This window comes from Calonectris borealis, chromosome Z (assembly GCF_964195595.1).
Source record: "Calonectris borealis chromosome Z, bCalBor7.hap1.2, whole genome shotgun sequence".
NCBI lineage: Eukaryota > Metazoa > Chordata > Aves > Procellariiformes > Procellariidae > Calonectris > Calonectris borealis.
Window position 1 is genome coordinate 78,086,495 of NC_134352.1, and position 20,794 is coordinate 78,107,288.

Genomic DNA, 20,794 nt, shown 5'->3' on the forward strand with positions numbered 1-20,794 from the left:
TAGGTTTTTGACATACATCTGGAACCAGGGCACCTGGTCAGGACCAGCTTTTTCTAAAAATAGAAAAAGAAGTAAAAATCTGATACAGAAAATCACAACAGATTTCTCATCCTAAGAATGGAGCTAACACTAAAAACTTCCCTTTTTCCTGTGAACAGAGCTTGTCTAAAGGATGAGCAACTATTTGTCTGATGCTGTGGACCGTGGTTCTACCCATTCTGCTAAGTAGGAGTTGAAGTCATCCAACAAATGGGTGGAAGAAGTGAAGGATTCAGGCTTTAGCCATTCTTTGGAGACCCCATGAATCAAATATTGGACCAGTATATATACATCTCTGCTGTGAACAAGAAGCGTTGTCGTTCTTCTAAAAGAAGTATAATGTTCCAACCCAGATGATGATGATGATCTTCCTCTCAAGGAGCAAACTAGCCAGTGAGGAGTTGCTCATAGATAAGTGAATGGTATTTGGCCTTTTTTTGAATGATGATTAGAACTGAAGCAATTTTCTAACTGCTTTCAGAAATGAAAGGAACGCTTCTTGACTTGCTTTCTAAGCCTTCCTTGTAAATGTTTGATGTCATGATGTGTCAATATAAGGTTTATAGGGAAAGTACATGGTTGGAAAAAGCAGATGAACTTTTGAGGAGACAAGTTCTTCTGCCAGTGTAAAACCAGAAGCAAAGAATGAGCTTAGTGTAGGTTTTACACAAGTTATGAGTGGGATCTAAATAGGTGCTCAGTTAAGGATGCATTGAGCGTGTTGCTGAATCAAGATGAAGGCTATTTTTACATTTGTTTTGTTGGAGTTGTACAATATAAACAAGATGAAAATAACTACTGAAGCTCCCACCAGCCATGTCACAAACCATTTCTTATCTTAATCTTAATTTCTTTGCTCCCAAGTTCTCTCTTGGATCCCACTCAATTTGTGGGTTCTTGATAAAGAAGCCATGTATGATAGTAGCCATGCAGCTACTGAAATCACCAGTTGTTCTTCTTGGTCTATAAGAGAGAACCATCATAAAAGGTGACCTTCTTTTTGATAATATTTCATAATGGGGAAGTAAATTCCTTCCTGGGCTAATCAAGGAAAAAAAAAAACAAATGAGGAAAACCAATCAGGAAGGTGCACTGTGAATTGTACTAGTGACTCGTGACTATTTTTTGTCAGTTCTCTGATGTCCCAGCGAGTCTCTGAAATAGATCCATTCTTGGTGTAGCAATGTACAGAATCTCCCCACCTTGCTCCTGCTGATCATTACTTAGATGGACAACTAACCATCTCTCCCCTTTATGTCATTGCACACCTGATACCTCATTATGGGTAGGTTGGGGCAACCCAATGGATATAGAAAGACTTGAAGCTTCTCTTGTGGGACAATCTGGAAGTTTCTGTTCAGAAGCCAGAAGTTTTTGGCCATGCTTTTCAAACCAATACTTTACTTTCTATGGAGGCCACTGTGAAAACCAGCTAACAAAACTGAAAATGAAATCAACAGGAAATCAACTCCTCATACGCAGTGAGTCATTGGGAAAGAAAAAGAAAAAAGAAGATCCTTTAATATCTAGACCAGAAGGTTGTGAACTTGCACTGAACTATGCTGGGTACCAAGAGGAGAAAGGAAAGAGTTATACAAGTACATTTTAAGCTGAAATATAACATACTGTTCCAGATCCAACCAGCTGTTACATCTGTGGTCCTTTCAGTGTCAGTGTAAGAACTCTGTGTTTTCAACCACCCACAACGGACAGGGAGATGATCAGCTGGCTTCTTTTGTCATCAACATCAATGGGAATGAAACACCTTCATATTATAGTGTAGCTGCTGATAAATTCCCCCGGGTCTGCCAGCAGAGCATTCACCATTAATGGTCTTCAGAAGAGTATCCTGAATCCTGGAGATCTCTGTAAAGGGCCTTCTGCAGTCCCTCAGAAGAGTTACATTCACTCTGTGACATTTGAATCACATCATAGGTTGCTTAAAGCCTGATCTAATTCTGGCTTCTGGGGCTCCTGCTCAATGACCCATCTGAACTCTTGATCCACCCTTGTGTGGGAGATGGGAAAATATGCTTGTGTTTTAATTAATGAAATAAGGAGAGTAGAAATATTGCTGGAAAGCACATTTATGAAAATGCCTGTGATTAGAAAAACTGAAGACCTGTATCAGAAATAGTGTGGCCAGCAGGAGCAGGGAGGTGATCGTGCCCCTGTACTCAGCATTGGTGAGGCCGCACCTCGAATCCTGTGTTCAGTTTTGGGCCCCTCACTACAAGAAGGACATGGAGGTGCTGGAGCGTGTCCAGAGAAGGGCAACGAAGCTGGTGAAGGGCCTGGAGCACAAGTCTTATGAGGAGCGGCTGAGGGAACTGGGGTTGTTTAGCCTGGAGAAGAGGAGGCTGAGAGGAGACCTCATCGTGCTTTACAACTACCTGAAAGGAGGTTGTAGTGAGGTGGGTGTTGGTCTCTTCTGCCAAGTAACTAGCGATAGGACGAGAGGAAATGGCCTCAAGTTGTGCCAAGGGAGGTTTAGATTGAACATTAGGAGAAATTTCTTTACTGAAAGAGTGGTCAGGCCTTGGAACAGGCTGCCCAGGGAAGTGATTGAGTCACCGTCCCTGGAGGTATTTAAAAGACGTGTAGAGGTGGTGCTTAGGGACGTGGTTTAGTGGGCATGGTAGTGTTGCGTTGACGATTGGACTCGATGATCTTAGAGGTCTTTTCCAACCTTAATGATTCTATGATTCTATGATAAAGCAGGATGGTTATTGATAATTTGGACAGGGATCTTAGTTTGAAGGGGTGGGGTAAAAATATGCATCACCCCTAAAAATGTGGCTCTCGCAGACACCTAAAATCAAGAAGCAAAAATTCTTCCTTCATAAGCATTTTTAAAAACCCAATAACACATCCTTCTGGAGCCTGTTCAGCCACATCAGGAGATGCACAATGAGCAGGGTAAATACATTACAGTTTCTGGAAACCCCTCTAAAGAAGGATTGTAAAGAGTAATTAGGGATCTATCTTTAGAACAATCATATAATTTCACCTTTAAATGGTCAGAACACAATCATATTTGTAGGTCACGTTGCCAAAGAGGGAGAAAACCTGTTGCCTGTGAAGTAGCCAAAGATAGCAGCAGCTCTTAGATGTTAGATGCACCTCCTCCCTTTTACGACAATAACAATGCCTGGCTAAGTATCAAGGGTACTGAAGCTGGTGAAAGGGGCATAGTCCCACTGTCCTTAGGTTTTCCATGGGTTACATCACTGAGGATCTCATTAGATATGTGCCCTGGCCTGCAAGGAAGGCCAACAGCATCCTGAGCTCTATTAACAAAATCACAGCCAGTCAATTAGAGAAGTGATTACCCTTCTCTACTCCGCACTTATTAGACCACACCTGGACATCTATTTTTGGGCACCTCCTCCCCTCAACACAGGAAAGACAGTGACAAAGTGGAGTGAGTTCAGCATATGGCCATCAAGATAGACAAGGACTGGAGCACTTGCCCTGTGAGAGCAAGAAGACACAGGTAGTCTCTTTACAGTGGTGCATGGTGGGAGAATGAGAGACAAGGAACATAATTGAAACAAGAGAGTTCCAGACTGGATATAAAGAAAAGCTTTTTCACCGTGAAGGCCAGCAAACATTGGAGCAGGTTGCCCAGATTCAAACCACTTTTTTAGTGGTGTTCATTGTTTTTAATAATTTGCAGACATATTTGCTATTGCAGAAATATATATATATAAAAAATACATATATAATGCACATACCTATACATATGTGATATATTACAGATCAAGACTAGGGAGAGTGGAGGTGAGGTTGAATTTGGTTGGGGATTTGAGATAGATGAAACCAGAACCGGTTAAGAAAGGTATACCTATTTTTATAGGGATCTGCAAATTGTACCCTGATGACAACCTTTGAAGATGTCAATATATACTATTTGAAGATGTTAATCTCATCTGGAGATTTTTTTATTTTTTGGTTTGCTTACTTGAAAAGGGAAGATATCACATGCACCAATACATTAAAACAATGAAAAGGTTGCAAAATGAAGCACTCGAGTTAGAAATGCAAGAAATGATGTTCCCTATAAAATTTTAATTCTGTATTGTTTTGTATATGCATTAAGGCATTGCTTCTAACCACACATTTCTGTATTTTTCTTTTTCATGGCATCCTTGTTTTAATTACTGTACAGAATGGATAACATAACAGGGTGAGGAAAATGGCAATGTATCAGACTCATTATTGCAAGTGTTGGAATGTAGACAGTAAATAAGCCAGGGAAAGGATGGTTTTGTAGTTGTACAACCGAATGCTGCCTTGGAGAACTGGAATTGATCCCTATTTCTGCCATGACATCTCAGTTATGCTGGGTAAATCATATATCACAAAATTCCTTAATAAGATCTCCTAGGCTACTTTTTTACTAGTAAATAAAATAGGGCAGGCTCCGAGTGCAACTGGCACACCAAGTGCAAATGGCACATCGTGGCTTGTATCTATATGACTGAATTCTTTTACCCCTCGAAAAAGGGTGGCCTTGTCTATGCTGCTGTCTAGGGACAGTCCCTGGCCCTTGTCGCCGCTGAGCCATGCCCAAACAACGTCCAGCCGTGAGTTAATTGTCATGGCCCAGCAAAAGCCAATGGTATACAAACATTTAAAAGGTATGGATAGTTATGGCACAGTGTTTGAGCTGATATGCAAGGCCTCTTTAGTTTGCCAGTGTAGGTGGAGCTTTATTACGTGTTCCTCTTTTCTTGGTGCTCAGTGCATGACTTGAGATTTCACTGGCAGAAAGGCTGCTGCCTGTACCTGCATCTGACGCAAACATAAACATAGCATGCCCTGCATTGTGCTAAATACTTTGAGAAAACAAGCAAACAGACTGATCGGGCTCATGGCATCTCAGATTAGGCATCGAAGATTAATAAATAGTTTTGAATATCTTTCTATGCCTCATCATCCCCTTGGTGAAATGAGGACACCATCAGCCCTGTGAAAATGCTGTTACTTAGCTCTGTGAACCTCTCAAATGCTCTGCTGGGAAGGGCCTTAGGAAAACAGATGAGGAAATAATAATAAATTCATATTCATAGCAGGGTTTGAATATTGTGCGGGAAGGAAGGCCTGAGGCCAAGCACAGAGCTGTGAGGATCTATTGAACAGCTGCTCAGTAACTAGCTAGCTGACAGACTTCAAAATGCTGAAGAGCAGTCCTGTGCAGTGAATGAGACAGGATAGATGGATATAAAGAAGTTGAAGATAGATATATGGGGGGACGGATGGATTGTTGGATGGATTGATAGAGACCCCTCCATTCTACAGCTCGAATTCGCCTTGCATGACAGAGATCTTGGGAAAACAAAAATAAAGACAGATGTAATGGGTGGCCAAAATGCTGTGGTGGGTCTGCAATCTCACAAGAGTAGGATGTGGTAAGTCTGTGCTCTGCAGATCTATCACCTTGAGTTCAGAAATGGACCTGCCTATTGGAGGAGTCATTATTTCTGACTGCTGAACAGAAACTTCTGGACTGAATGAAAGTAGCACTAGAGACCCTTTTCTGGCATTTCTACACATGGGGGTGTTCACATTTGAGACAGTAATATCCTTGGAGCACATGTAGGACCAGTTATATACGATTCGAGTTCATCTACTCTAATGTCAAAGGGTTTTTAGAGGAGATGGCAGTAGATAGCACGGTGTGCAGGCACATGAGAGCCCAGTCAGGTTCTTTTCCTGGGTCCCAATGCTGATGGATTGATTTGAAGCCCAGAGCACTAAGTTTTTGATCTCCTTAAGAACTCTTTTTGTTTTTTCTCTTTTCTTTCTTCTGGCATTAACTCTTAACATCGGTCATTGCTATTAGTCACATAAATGGCCGTTCCCCCTTTGAAGGTCATTAAATGAGTAGCCACGAAGACCCTGTGGTAATGAGTTCCTCCATCGAATTACACCATGAGTAAAAACATTTAAAATGATTGTATAAGTGTGCATGTGAGTAGGTATGTACAAACGTATCTATAACTTTTAAACATATTCTGGATGTACTATGTCTATTACTTGTGTGGAGAGATGGGTAAAATGGTGATAGACACATGGACAGACAGATAAATAGAAGATAGATTCTGCTAACATATTCCTGTCTAATAAATTGTTAAGCTACAAAAGAAAGCAGAAGTCCTTGTGTACAATGTATAGATTTTCTTTAATGTGAGTTATTGGGAAAAGACAGAGCTGTCCCTTTAACTGGAGAGCTGCAAACAGCTGTTCCTTATGCATACATGCTTGCTTGGTCTGAAAGTTTTGGTAAGTCAGTGCATAACTGACAGTTAGATTTATCTCCCCAATAAGCAATCAACATTATAATAAAGGAAAAATGCTTTCAGTGCACCTTTGAGAGTGCATCAGAAATTAATCTAAACATCAACTTAATTATAGTTTGTAAATGAATAGTGGCTCACAGCCCTAATACTTCTCCCACTCCTCCTCCTCCCCCTAAAGCCTCCCCCAACCAACTGCAATGGCTGGAGGTGCTGTGCAGTGAGTTTGATGAACAGCTCCTTCTCTTTCTTACTCACACAACTCTTTCCTTATCAGCCGGAGAAGAGTCCCATCCTTACTCTGCCGACCTCAAGTCTCAGAGCCTGGCTGCTTTGGAGTATAACAGAGAGTAGCTAGCAAATAATAAACTTTTGTGCCTCCTTCCCCTTTCCTCTGGGAGCTCTAAGCACCCCTCTAACGGTGTCCTCCTCCCCCTGGCTCACTTTTCAACTAAGCTGGACACCTCGTGAATCTCTCCTTGGCTGTCTGTCTGTGCCAGGTCCTTCAGAGTGGAGAGGACCACAACAGACTAGTGCTGATCTGAACCGAAACACCCCAGGGGTCAGGCACTCAAAATTAGCGGCTTCTTCCATTACCCTCTGAGCTTTGGTCTGTAGCCCGTAGCTATATAGGAATGACAATCTGATATTGTCCAGGGACCTGAAACAAAAGGTATTGCCACTAGATCATGCAAAGTAAAGGACACAGCCTAATTCCATGGGCTACAGGGAGAAAGGCTTGGTAGAGATTTTTATTAAGAAATTTGAAATCAGGTTAAAAGTAAAAAGAAAAAAAAAAATCAAATTTAATCATAGGACTGGTAACAGCAGCAAGCAGAGCTCCAGCTCTCTCCCAAGTGTTTTCTAATAATTCCTCTATCTGGTGAGAATCTTCCTATTTACCAAAGGAAGAATCAGAAAAGAAATCCCAAAAAACTTTGAGCTCATAAATAACTCTCCTCATCCATGGATCCTAAAGCCCTGTGCAAATGAGTCAGTGTCCTGCTACAAGAGGGGGAACGCAAGGCACACAGCCAGGTTGACTCATGATCACCCAGATGGGGCAGGAACACAGGACTGGAATTTCTTACTCTTACACCACCTTACTCCTGGACCTGCTCATTCCCCTGGCTGAACTTGAGGAGAGCTGGGTTTTTTTTTCATTAAATGAGAAACTGCCAGATTTGGCAGGGTGTGTTGGAGGCACATTGTGAGCAGGTGCTGAGCAATATTTTTCTGATGTACCTCAGGGTCTGTTGTTCCACTCCTATGTCTTATGGAGTGCTGCCAATGCACTTTAGATCTGATCTGCAATGCCCCTGGTCCCAGGGCCCTGCATAGCTTTGTCGATGTCCTAGTCTCTTGATGTTTCTTTCTTCTTTCTGTTTCAGCTTCCAGGTTGAAACCGGACCGTCACGACCTGCCTGCTGCCTTGCATCTCCCACTCCACCTTTCTGCCACCACACTGCAGTCTTGAACAGCCACAGTGTGTTTTTCATAACATGATACAAGCTTTACCCAACCCTCAGCCCTTCTCCTGAGCTTCACCCCCTCCTGTGTCTAGTCCTCATTCTTCACTGCCTTTCTCACCTTTAATATCTCTCCTTTGGCTCCCCTGTTTCTTTTCATAAGCTAGGAGCCAGAAGAAGTTTAGTAGGGAATAGAAATATTTAACAGTGAAGGTAATTAACTACTATGAACCTCATCAAGTGGTGTTATCTTCTCTCTTTCGGCAACTTCAGAGAAAACTGGGTGCTTTTCCAAACGGAGTGGCCCACTAGCAATTTTTGAGTGGACTCCCTGCAGGAATCTGGAATGAAACTCGATGTCCAAGTTGTACCAAGAGTCAGAGAAGATGTTTCCTTTAGGCCATATAAATCTAAGGTTCTAAAAAGCCCTCACAGTTTGTAGTCAAAGCTAGAATGCTCCTTGCTACGTTTAATGTGGGACATTTCAAAAAGGGGTGGGACATCCCTACTGCCAGTGTGAAAGTCCATCTTGAATGCATAAAAAAGGAGAGAAACATCCAGCAGTTGTGGTTGCTCACACCTGGGATGTCAGACCATGTCAAGCTGAGTGGAGGGAAACCATAATGTCTCTGTCGGCACAGGAGAGGTTCTTCACAGCATCCTGGAGTCATTGTCCCATGGGGAGAAACAGAAGCTGCCACACCAGTGGGTATGGGGAACAGGCACGTGCCAAGGGGACACATGTTGGGGACAAAGGGGAGGCATGGAGCAGAACTGGCCTGACAGTGTCTGCTGCTCGATGGCGTGCAAAGAGCCAGCAGATCAGGTGCTCGCTGATCTCAGAAAGAGGTGACTGGAGGAATGAATTTCCAAGTGCACCAGTAAAGCAATTCCTCCAGCTTTAATTTATCTACATCTTATTTGACATCTTGGGGTAATCATTTGGCCTCTGCTGCTCCATCCATGTCCTCGGTTTTCTAATTTCTGTCATGTCTTCCTAATTAATATTGCCCAAACCTATCCTTTTCTCTCTCTTCTCTGTTAAAACATTTTCCTAGAACGTGTCTGTCTCTGTATTTCACTAGTTTAAAATCTTCAAATGTCTTCTTAAAATGTGTCTTGTGCAACAACAGTGAGTGCTCCTGAAACTAGGACTGTATTGTAGTGTCACCCTGCGACAGAGGTAGAGTTAACCACGTGTGGGCAGAACAAAGAATGTCTTTTCTCACATTGATTACTTGCCTTAGCAGCCTTAATAGTGTCATTTTACTGGAGTTTTCTTTTTGCCTTGTACACAAACTGGTCACATTTAAATTATCTGCATAACTGAGAGGGGAATTATCACCAGAACCATTACAACCAGTACATAGATATATTGCATGTCCTCTGACATTTAGGATACCTACACACAGAAGAACTTACACACATGCAGTGGGAAGGTGAGAGACCCAGTGCAGTCTCTGCCTTGCACAGAGACAAGATATAGCTCCAGGTTCCTGCGGAAGTTGACGTTCAGGCTGTGACACACTATGCTTATGTACAAGACATCCCAGATCAGCCTGCTGTGAGAATGGGAGTCACTGTCTTCAACAAGCATCTGATTAAGTGTAATTTTTCCCCGAGTGAGACAATGATTCCTGCTGCGGCCCTGCCATTTCACTGGGAATGGACAGCAGGGCCCAGTGAGGAGAAACATACTGGCTGTAAAAGAAGTGCGTGGAAAGAGGCTACAGGTATCAGCTGGGCATTGAGTGAAGAACTAGCAAGAGAGGAGAGAGAAGGACAGAACGGTGAAGACCTGTGAAGGTGAAATCAGTAAGTTTGAATACAAGAGGGTGGACAAGGCAGCACCTGAGGAGAAACCCAAGGAGATCCTGATATAGGATAGGCAGGATGTTGGAGGGTGGGAGGGAGAAGTGTGGTCTGCACTTGGACATATTACAGCTGTATAAGGATAGGGGGAAAAATAAAAGCCAGAGGTTTGAAAAAATGTAAGAGAAAAGAAAGGATTTGAGTCTAGCCTCGATATGTGCAGCAGAAAGAAAGTCTAAGACAAAGAAGCCTCCCAATTTAAATGACTTTTTAAAGTGAAAAGTCAGAGCTGTCTCTGAGGCAGTCTTACACGCTATAGCAAGCAGTCCTGCTGTGGAAAACAGCAGACATATTTTGAGCACTTTAACATTTTATACATGAGGCTGGTGTTTGCTGTACCATGCATTCCTCGCTGCTCCTTGTCAGCCAGGAGGCAGTGGCCTCTGAATTGGGAAAGTTGAAGGCTTCATGACCACAGTGTGGTTTCTTCGGCACAGGCAGGTGCTAAAGGTTCTCTACAGGGTTGTGGACTCCAGAAACCGGGAGCAAGACTTGTGGCTCATCTTGCTTTCTTCCTAACACTCCTGCCAGTAGTGGCCAAAGGAGATGATTTTCTGCTGTAAGTGCAGGAGATAATTTAGAGTCAAACAGAAAGGAATAAAAGTCCTATTTTGAGATGCTGTTCTACTGACTCACTCACTTTGGGCCAGCTGCTTACAGGTAGTTCAACAGTGAGACAAGAGCAGCAAATGAAGTATTTTCTGTTCCCATGGAAAAAAACATGGTGACATTTTTCTCCGTAGAATTTTTTAAGTTTGTCTAAAGCAGGACTTCTTGACAATTTCTCGACAACCTGAGGCTAGACTCTGTTACAGCAATTTACTTGGGATCTGCATAGCAGATACATTTTAAAAGGTCATATAATGGTGGAATAACTTTCTGGGGCCAGACAGAATTGTCCCCCCAGGCTACCAGTTGGAGAGCTCTAGCTGGGTTAAAAAAAAAGCAAAACAGAATGCAAATGCTATGTTTTTACATGTTGAGTTTTGGGAAATATCTAAGCAGAAAAGGAAAGAGTTTTCTTACTTTCAAAGTTAACAAAATTCCTTTTTTTCCTTTAGGAAAAAGTAATTTTTTTTTTTTAAATTGACTTTCTGAACAAAAAAATGATAATCAGCACCAGCTTCAGTGGACTTAGCAAAACAAATAAAAGGCCTGATTTTCTGTAATACCCTCCACAGTTTTACATTGCTCTAAAGTTGAAGGTCAGCAGGGTGGGCGGTTTTGAAGAGCAGTGTGACATACTTGTGATAATTAGCTACCTGTACTTCTGCTATTTCTATCCTTCTGGAGGTGGTGCACATGGCAGCATAGTCAACATGTTTGTCTGCGACCAACAGTTACAGCAGGCACTCAGCTCTATGGAAAAGTAAGTTAAAGTCAGAGAAAACTGAGGCTTGACACCTGGGACCCAAAACTGACTGGACTTGGATATTTGTGTCTCAGAAGCTAATATAAGGTGACTAAGATCCACTAGCAATCTCTAATTCCTGGTTTTGTTTGCCTGTGTGCTTGAGTCTACACATGCAAAGGACGCCATCCTGCTTTCAGGCTGGAATATCCCACCATCATTTTTGGATATTACTTTGTCAAATAAAGTCAGCCCCACAACCCTGCCCCACAAGCTAGGTATGTGTTGCTGTCCTCCTTAAGCCTTGTAGCCAGAGAGCCTTTGAGCTAAGAGGAGATAAGGTGAATACCTGTCCAGAAGATACTCTCCCTTACTGGACTTAGGTCTCCCCTCGTTTCTCCATTTACCTTTGTTCTTCCCACTTGTCAATATGTGGAGAACCAGGCTCAGTAGTTCCTTAAATATTTATGATAGGAATGGCAATTTCATTGCCAAAGGTCCATTTCTAACCCATGGGTATCCAAGGAGCATTAGTTTTCAATGTCACCTAGAGCTGTGCTTGTCTGCTCATCTTGTTATGAGGTTTTTATATGGTTAAAGCTCTAAAAAGCAGGTGGGCTCTGGAGAGAATGGGGCTAATTCATAATTTCTCATTTGAATTTCCCAACTGCCTCTTCACACCAAACTCTTTGTCCTTTATTCCTCTAGAGCTTGAGAGTGCAGCAACCCAATGGCTACTGGTGAAGGGGAATGCTGTGTCCTCTCACATCAGGGGGCAGGACTCCTTCAATCAAGGGGGAAACTAGCCTGTTCAGGCCCTCTGTGAATGGGCAGGAGGAACTGTGCACAGAAAAGGGACATGAAACTCTTGGAAGTACTGTCTGACATGCACCATAGCTAGCAAGGAATGAGGTAAGAGTTTTGGGAGGTGGGCTGTCCAGGAGGGGAAAGGGGAAGGCAGCATAGAAGGGAAGCATAGTGTGGAGACTGAGAGTGGCTTTAAAATCAAATGAAACTCCAATAAGTCTTAGCTCTGGAAGTTTGCCTGAGAGACAGAGTCCAGATCAGCTGCAAGTAATGGAAAAGAAAAGTAATAATTTGTCCCCTTGCACTTCTCAGGGAAGGTCTGCAAAGAGCGCAGGATGGCAGAGAACCAGAAATTGCACATCCCAGTGGTGGGCACATGGATGGGGGAGATCCCCTGTCCATTGGGTGGGATGGGATCAAATGTGGCAAACAGTGGGATCCCACTGAGACACCATGCACACATCACCACATGGCTGTTGGCTGGCTGAGCCCTCCCGTTGTGGGTGCAGCTCAGGGTGGCCTTAGCTGGTGACTCACAGGCAGCTGAGGCTGTGCTCTTTCCATGCTCCAGCTGGTGGGGTTGGGCCAGCAGCGAGGCCGGAGCTGTGTGAGCACGGTGCAGCTTTCAATCCGGCCTCTTAGCTTGGCCTGTCAGCTGAGGCACAGGGTTAGCTTGGTCTCTCTGTATCTGCTTTGGTGCTGGCTCGGGTCCCGTGGGCTCAGAGCATGGCTGCCTGTGGTCCACCGAGCAGCCATCCCCCCAGAAGACCAGGCTTACGGCTGATGTTCAGCCCTTGTCCCTTTGCAGTCTAATGCATCACAGCTGCTGGAAAGCTGCCCCCACAGCTCTGTCTTCCCTTCAACCCCATGACCTGTTTTTCCTTTTCCTTAGGTACAGAAATTCCCCTTCTGTCACATGCTCCTGCTGCTGACCCCGTCAGCATTTCACCTACCCCCCAACCCCCTCCACTTTAGTCCAGGTGCTTTAGTCTTTTCTGTACCCTCCCCACCTCCCCTTCCAAGGGGGGATATTTTCCACCCCACCACCAGCAGCCGCAGCACCCTGCTGCTGGTGAGATGCCAAACCTTCACCTCTAAGCAGCGCACACAACTCTGAGCATGAGACAATTAGGAGAGAAAGAGGGAAGGGGGAAAGTATCGACAGGAGTAAATTGAGAGAAATCATAAAGCTTAAGCAGAAAGAAAGCAGTTTGAAAGGTAAAGTATTCAGAGAAAGCCCTTTCCTGGATGAATCTAATTGTTTTGTTATCTTTACCCACCAAAGCATTTACTTTGGTTTGTCGCCCGATCCACAAACACTTTCGAGGAGATGACATTACCGAAAGGCAGGAACATCTGCATCAGCTCAGCATCCCCAAACTCCTGGGGCAGATGGTAGATAAACAGGTTACAGCCCTCTGGTCCTATCAAGAGAAAAAGAAGACCCATGAATGGAGAGAAATAGGATATGACAAAGCACATGGTGGAGATTTACTTTGGCATCCCCTCTCTCTGACTGGTGAGGGGTCACCTCTAGGAAGCAGTCTGTAGACTCTCAGAGGAATGGACAAAGCAGAAGACTAGGAACTCAGAAAGTCACCTAGAGGCTCTGCTAACTTCATTAACCTTCCCAGGATAAAATCCAGAGACAAAGGAATGCAGCAGCACATGTGGCCATGGAAAGACAGAAATGAGGAATAAGAACAAAAAGAATGAAAGAATGTGTTTCATAGTTTTTCTTTGCTCCTCATAATCTCATTTAATCTGTAGAGTTTTGGGTGACGCACACTAACCCTTGCCTCTTCTCAGTGTCTGCATGCAGAAGTTTCATTATCCTTCTTGTATCTGTGTGAGGACTGTGATAACAAGTAGAAAGATATGCACAAACCCACAGGCTTATTTTGTTTTGTAGAATTTTACATTCAACCCCCCAACTCGATTCAGCCTGAAGACTCCCCCAGATTTGGACAATTTGGCCATGTCCCCCATTCTAGAGGGTTCTGCAAGAGAGATGATGGGTGGATTTAAGTCCAAATTACTAGACAAGAAGAATTAGCTTTTTTGCCTCCGTGCTGTAACATATACTCTTACAGTCTTACAGAGGGTGCTTGGAAAAATATCCAGAGAGGAGTCTTTAGTTGGAATAAGCAGTTTTGTTGAAGTAGAGACCCTCAGGAAATGTTCTGTTGAAATTGTATTTTGGGGCAGAAGAGGGAGAATCTGCCCCGGGTCAAATAGCCTAGAATGAAACTTTTCAATGTGACTTTTATTTTTAAGCATGCTGTACTTGAGCAAAAGTCAAAAGGGAACAGGTGTGTCCAAGAGGTTTTGTTGAAAAAATGAAACATTTAAACCCCTTGCAGTGTTCACTAGCAGAAAACTGCATAGTTTGAGGAGGCAGGGATTGTTTTTTTCATGGTCTTATTTCCAAAGGTACTTCCAGCTGCTGCCCAGCTCTGCACTGACCTCGACAGGTAACTCCAGCTCTGCTTTGTTCAGAGGGGCCGAGATGAAGGGGATACAGTGCATGCTCCTTGCCATGAGGGTAAGAGGACAGAGGGAAGGAGGGTTTCCTCCTCCCCCCCAGCCCATGTGCCTACAACCCTGTGACCTGACTCAGCCAACTTTCCCCCATTTACGTCTGGGGCACAGTGTGGGGAAGGAAAGGGTTTTTTAATACTCTCGTTTTCTTCATCAGGGCATAATTATGGTGTCATAACACAGCAAATTACAACTTTGCCTTTCCTGTTAGGGAGAGGAGTTTGCCTAGATGCTCCCACCTTTTATTAGCCATTACTCATCCCCCCGGCTGGCAGGAGAAGTACGGCGAAGTCAAGATTCTGACAGATGCCCATTTAAAGCTCATTAAAATTCCTGGGCCTCAGCGTGATTGAATTCACAGGCTCTCCACATTTCCTTTTGGATTAATGGAAAATGAAGCCCTAATGAATATTTGCTAAGCACAATTTTCCCCACTAATTTGCTAAAAGGACTGTCACGAAGGAACAGCTGATCCTTTGCATCTTGTGCATTTCCTAGAGGTCATGAGGATGGTAACAGGGTTTCTTCCAAATGGGAGGGATAGTGGTACGGTGGGATAATTAACTAATTAGGCACCCGGTCATCTGCTTAGCTAAATTACTTTTGAACCTCAGTGGCCCACAATCAGGCTCCCCTATTTCATGCCAAGCTTTTCCACCTTCCCCCCACCTCCCCTCTGCCTCTTCCTTAGTCTCCTCACTGAGCAACTATCCCTTCTCCAGTCCTTGCTGCAGTTCATTTCTGCACAATGTGGAGTTATTGGCACGATAAACTAGATACGAAGAAGTCTGAAAGTGTTAAACAAACACCAATCCCCTTAGGTGTCTGTTAGAATTGAGAAAATTCTGCCCAGGAGAAGACCATGGTCCAGAATAGCAGGGAGAAATTCATTCCTTCATCTGAACGTGCCCCAAAGCACTTCTGCTGTGGGATTTGAGATCCACATTATAATAGAATGGGTAAAATCTTGGCTTTGTTGCAATTAGTGGCAAAATTCCCACTGACATCACCAGAGCCAGCAGTTTGCTGTAAAACTGGCAAATTCTTTCCAAAATGCCAGCTGCATTTCCTGGGGTCTTGGATGTGTTGTGCATAAGTAGGCATTCTGCCTGCGTGTGCTGAGAAACACCTACTAAGGCATAAGGCAGACCAGGAGGCACACAACTTCATCTACACCAGAGTTAAAGGTTGGGCTCAAGGACTTCACCTTGAAGTCAGCTTTACCTCACACTGCTCAGAGACCGAGAGGAAGAGACCAGGGAGGATGTGAAAAAGCAGAGACCATCCTCAAAGCCCAGTTCAGCTCTGAAATGTGGCTGGGAAACCCAAGCTGCGGCTTCCCCTATCAACTCAGACATTCAAGGCCAAACTCACTCTGTTCCCAACTACAGAGGGTTTTTGCTAATTTCCAATGCTGAAAACTCCACCTACTACTGAGAAACAACCTGGGGTAGTTCTTCACATACGAAAATTCTGCCATTAGAATTTAACAAGCAATTTCTTGTTAAATCCATCCATCTGTAAGTTACCTATCGCAGTTAGACTCCTTGGTAAAGAATTCACAAAACAAGCTCTCTGTCTCAGCCCTTCTACCTTGTTGTGGTGTTTTTTGCCTGAGTCAAGATAGTCTGGGCACTCCATGGAAGACTATGTGCTCATGTGTATGGCCGCCTCTTTGTATATACGTGTATATTTTTAAGAAACCAAAGGCATGAGTTGTTCAGCTCAGAATGCTATGAAGAGCTAGGTTAGTTCTCAGTGCACACATGCAATGAGTTTTAAAGGACTCGATCAGGATTGCTAGAGCAAGACAAAGATCACAGCTGGTATGGCAAAACCTTAGTCAAGACTCCAACTGTCTTGTTGGAGAGAAAGGTCTTGTTTTGGACTGAGTTAATGGAATATTGGAGATCAGTATACTTGGCAGCTCAGGGCTGAATACAGTACAAAAATTATTTACCACACACGTTACTTTGGTTTTCAAAAGGGCTGTAAGTCAGCTCGAAATCTAACCCTCATGACACATTATGAGAAGAGAATCAAGGTTCATTTCTACCCTGACATCTACCATGGCTCTTGGTTTTATGGCTTTAAATTATAGATATTTCTGTTCATTAATACACAAGAAGCACAGATAGCCTTGATTCAGACAAAAAGGAAAGAAAAGTTTTAAGGAACGCACAGTTTATGAATGGTTTGTAGATTACAGGCAAACCATGCTAGATAATGGAAAAACCCGTGGTTGAGGCCACAGGAGCACATGCTAGAGAACCCTGTTTTGGGTCCATGTTGATTTGGCTTGGTTGGACCTGAGTTACTAAGCCATTGCTCTGCCCATGCTCTTCACCCTCCAGCTCATTGTTTGTTCTTCAGCATGGGGACAGCAGCAGACCCGACCTATCCCTGTGTGTTCACTATCAACATGAGTAAACTCCACTCCGCTGAGCTGACATCAGCTATCTATCATTGCATCCCCAACACCGTGAGTCAGTGTCATAAGGAAAGGCTATGACTAGACTGCTCTTCCAACAATAATTAAAAATGGGCTGTCCTGTCAGGTTGTATGAAGTTAGCCTGCAGCCCTTCGGTCAGCTGCACACCTCACCTCTACAGCAAACACTCAGAGGCTGGAATTTCATTGCCTTTTCTGCATCAGCTTGCTATTCAGTCCCCAGCTTGTTTGAGCACAGGGCATATGAGAGTCACAAGCCTGCACCACTTTATTTTAATATCTAAGTGTACTTCTGAGTTTCAGAAACTACGTCAAGATGAGTAATACTGCACAAATTTAAAATTACCCCCAAGTTTTGCCTGGATGGCATGGCCTGAATCAAGACTTCATCTCTAGCTTTTGGATCTGTTCCACCCTATGCACCCCGTCAGCTACTGGCAGCCTCAGCGCTCATGTGGAAGTAATGACTAATCTCTACAGGAATGTTGCGGCAGCCAAGCTGCTCTGGGCTTGTTATCCAACGGGGAACCGGGAGCGGAGAGTTAGCATTGTTATTAACAATGTGATCATCGATGTTATTGTTGTGGTAGGGCTGGTTCATTAACGAATCAATGTTTGTGCACGTCCTTGCCAAACATAAAGTACTCTTCTCAGCACTGAGCATTATTATTATTAGAGTTCCCTCTTGCTGTGTTTTCCTGTTAAAGGTTAGAGATGCTTAAAGGTCTTGACCCTCTGCTAAAAAGGAGTGTCGTGCCTTATTGTTTCTCCCTCTAGCAAGCAGCAGAGAAAGCCACAGCGTCTGAACACTGCAGGAAAACGGAGGACACTGGGAACGGCAGCCTGCATCAGACTGGTGGTTCATCGCATGTATCTGGCCCCCAACCATCCTAATACCAGCTGCTTACAGGCAGGAGCGGGATAACTTATGAGATAACTTGTCCACCGGGTGACACTCGCCCTCAACCCACAGAGACACACCGTGCCTTGCGAAAACAGGGGTCTTTGGCCAGTGGGTCTTCAAAGTGTGCACAACAGCTATCCCTTGCTTCTGATGGTTCCTGGCACAATGCTATGCTGAGCAATGATCTGCTCGCCATTTTGTCCTGTGCTTAATCTAGCCCCAGTAAGTAATAAAAAGCAAAGTCCTTCAGCATGGGGGAAACATCTCTGTAATGATACGTTAGGTCTGTGCATCTGTTCTCACAGCAGGGACGTGTACTAGAGCTAATCAGGAGCTGGAAGTTGTGTTCCCCAGGAAATTCTGACATCGGAAAAAAATTAATTCCAAATTAGATAGAAATGCCGACATTTCTAATTTTCTTGCAAAACGAGATTTCTCCCCAAAGTAGTTCTAGGCCATCAGAATGTTTTAGTTTGATAGTGTAATCTTGATTCATTTCATTCTGACTGTTACACTATATTAAAATATTAAATGTCATTATATATATATAATAACACGTATAACATAAAATATATCTGAATTAGTGATCTAATAGAGGATAAAAGTTCAAATGTAATTATTTAAAAAGAGGGTCTCTACACTAAGCTGAGGCACCTGACTTAAATGCCTCACTTAGGCAAGCAGTCTCCTTTTCTAGTCAAAAGGGAGCAGTGGACTCCCTGGAGGATGGTTGGGACTACCTGAGTGGGTACCTGTGAGGATCCCACTGCTCCCCACTCTAAAGGGAACATCACATGGCATGGTTGCCTCTCAAAAGATTTACATGCAATAGTGAGAGATTCACCTCTCCTTACTTCTCATGTCTCCAGTGCAGCCATCCTGTTCTGCAGACTAGATAACCCAGGCTCCTCTCATAGTCAATGTAAAGAAATAGGTACTTTTACTATATGATTAATCTCATCCTGATATAGAGATTGTGCTCTAAAAGGGCTGATTTTTGTTATCAACGGTGTCTGAAAGGACTAGACTAGCTCCTCTAAATAGCAGGTCCTCGTTCTCTAAATAGCAAGTGTTTAAAATCGCATCACTGGCTTCTAATGAAGGGCCACCAGTGCTTTGTGACCTCTTAAACCCTTTATTCCAATGCAATTGCATTTTTATCTGCATTCTTGTTGCTTGTTTCTAACACAGACCCTCCCTGGGCATTATTGCCTACATTGCTAGCAGGTCTTTCCATGGCCCATGCACATCAGCATGCTCCCTTCCCTGGGGACTGAGGAGATCTCAGCAGCGACTCCCCACGAGGATGTTCCCACATATTACTGTTAGTGCCAACGATGCTGTGCCACATATGGAAATTGAGAAAAGACTCAGTGGACTAGGGATTCAAAGCAATTGGGCGTTTAATGGATACTTTCTAAGTGTATGAGGACGGGAACCACTGTGGTGGTGACGGTGTGCTGGGGCCAGAAAGGAGGACAGCTCGTTTACTCACCTTCTCTCTGTTGCTGTGGGATCATGGGAGGCGGCTGTGGGAACGCTTGGCTAATCTGGCCATAAGCAGCAGGATAAGCAGCTATAGGGGAGAGAAAGGGAGAGAAGAAAGAAGGACAGATTTCAGTGCGGGGAAGCAAGGAGCTTTCACTCCAAACCATCATACCAAGCTAGAGGTTGGCTTTCCCCCTGCATTTTGGCTCTGGGAAGCAGCCTGAGATGTGGCAGAAGCACCACAGTCAAGTTCCATGGCCGTGAGCACCCACCCTCCCTTCAGCTTCGTCAGCAGTAACACCAGGGACAGCCACGCGGTGTAAATGGGGGTCTCCGCTGGGACATCTCCCAGCAGAGACACGTAACCATCCCAGATGGCAGCACAAACACATCTGTTCACGAGCTCAGCATTGATGCCCATGCTGACAGCCACGCACAGAGCACATGCACACGTTTCCCTGTGTAATCTCTCTTGCACCCTGATTAATTCACATGCTCATAAAAACAGTTCACACGTGTGTTTCTTCCCTTACTCTAACCTTCGTATGACCACATGCTGTATAGGCACAGTTGCACATACTCTGTCAAATATACATTTTCTTTCATGTCTGTAGAGACTTTCTCTCTCTCACACAAACACAGTGGAAACAGTGTGCAGCAATTAAACAGTTTTCCCCACCTCAGCTCCCCCATCAAGCAGACAAGGGGAGCCATTCAGTACCACAGATGGTAGATGATGTGCCTTGCTGCTAAAAATACAGAGTACGGGTCGCCTGTGAGCCCAGAGAGAGGGGGATAGGGGCCATGTGTGTGCAGAGGGGTTAATTAACAGCTCAAAGGGTTGAGCTGCTTCCCATCTATCAAACCTCACAAGCAATAAATGACAATAACTAAAACACCGGCAAATGAAGCCCTACATGGAGAATTAAATTAAGTTTCCAGATACAGCGCTGACATGAGATAATAGCCATTCCTCAGCGGGAGCCCATGATTGCTCCAGTTACCACAGGAAATAATGACTTTGGGGTGGCAGCTTCCTCGCAACGTTGGCCACGGACACCTCGCGAGGGGAGGCTGAACACGGCGGGGTCATGGTCTGCACCAGGTCACTTTGGCTGGTGTCAGTCCATCAACTGCAAAGGAGCTGCTCAGTGTACAGGGCGATGCGAGTGGAGGCTGACCCGTTGGGAGCCATGGAGAAAGCTGCTGGGAAGCTAAGAGTATGTCTGCGTAGCTCCTAAGCAAGCCTTAAACTAACTAGTTGGGGTATGGCCAGTGTAGACATACCCTAAAATACGGATATGTGCAGACATACCATACCCTGCCAGGCTCTGCAGGGTCTGGTTGCCCATCTCCCCTCCTCACTGCAGCACCCAGGAGATCTGGTGTAGACAGTGGCCCCAATTCAGTGGCCTGATTTTGCACCTGTGCGCTGTGCTAAGCAGACCAGACCTGGTCCTGCCAATGAAGCTGCACCAAGGTACAGGTCAGTGGGAGCCTTTCCCTGGGGAAAGGGAGGAGGTTGCTTCCTTAGGGAGGGAAGACCCTGGGCTTTATGTTTTTTTTTCA

General features: G+C 44.3%; 1 protein-coding gene across 1 annotated transcript in view; it reads right to left on the reverse strand.

The window, feature by feature from the left end:
* Positions 1-20,794, reverse strand: part of LOC142075747 (CUGBP Elav-like family member 4) — a 719,152-nt gene that overhangs the window by 34,801 nt on the left and 663,557 nt on the right. The window contains exons 10-11 of the mRNA XM_075137566.1: positions 19,233-19,313; positions 13,181-13,264 (exon numbers count right to left, since the gene is read on the reverse strand). Of these exons, the coding sequence (XP_074993667.1) occupies positions 13,181-13,264; positions 19,233-19,313 (165 nt within the window). The remainder of the gene's footprint in view (positions 1-13,180; positions 13,265-19,232; positions 19,314-20,794) is intronic.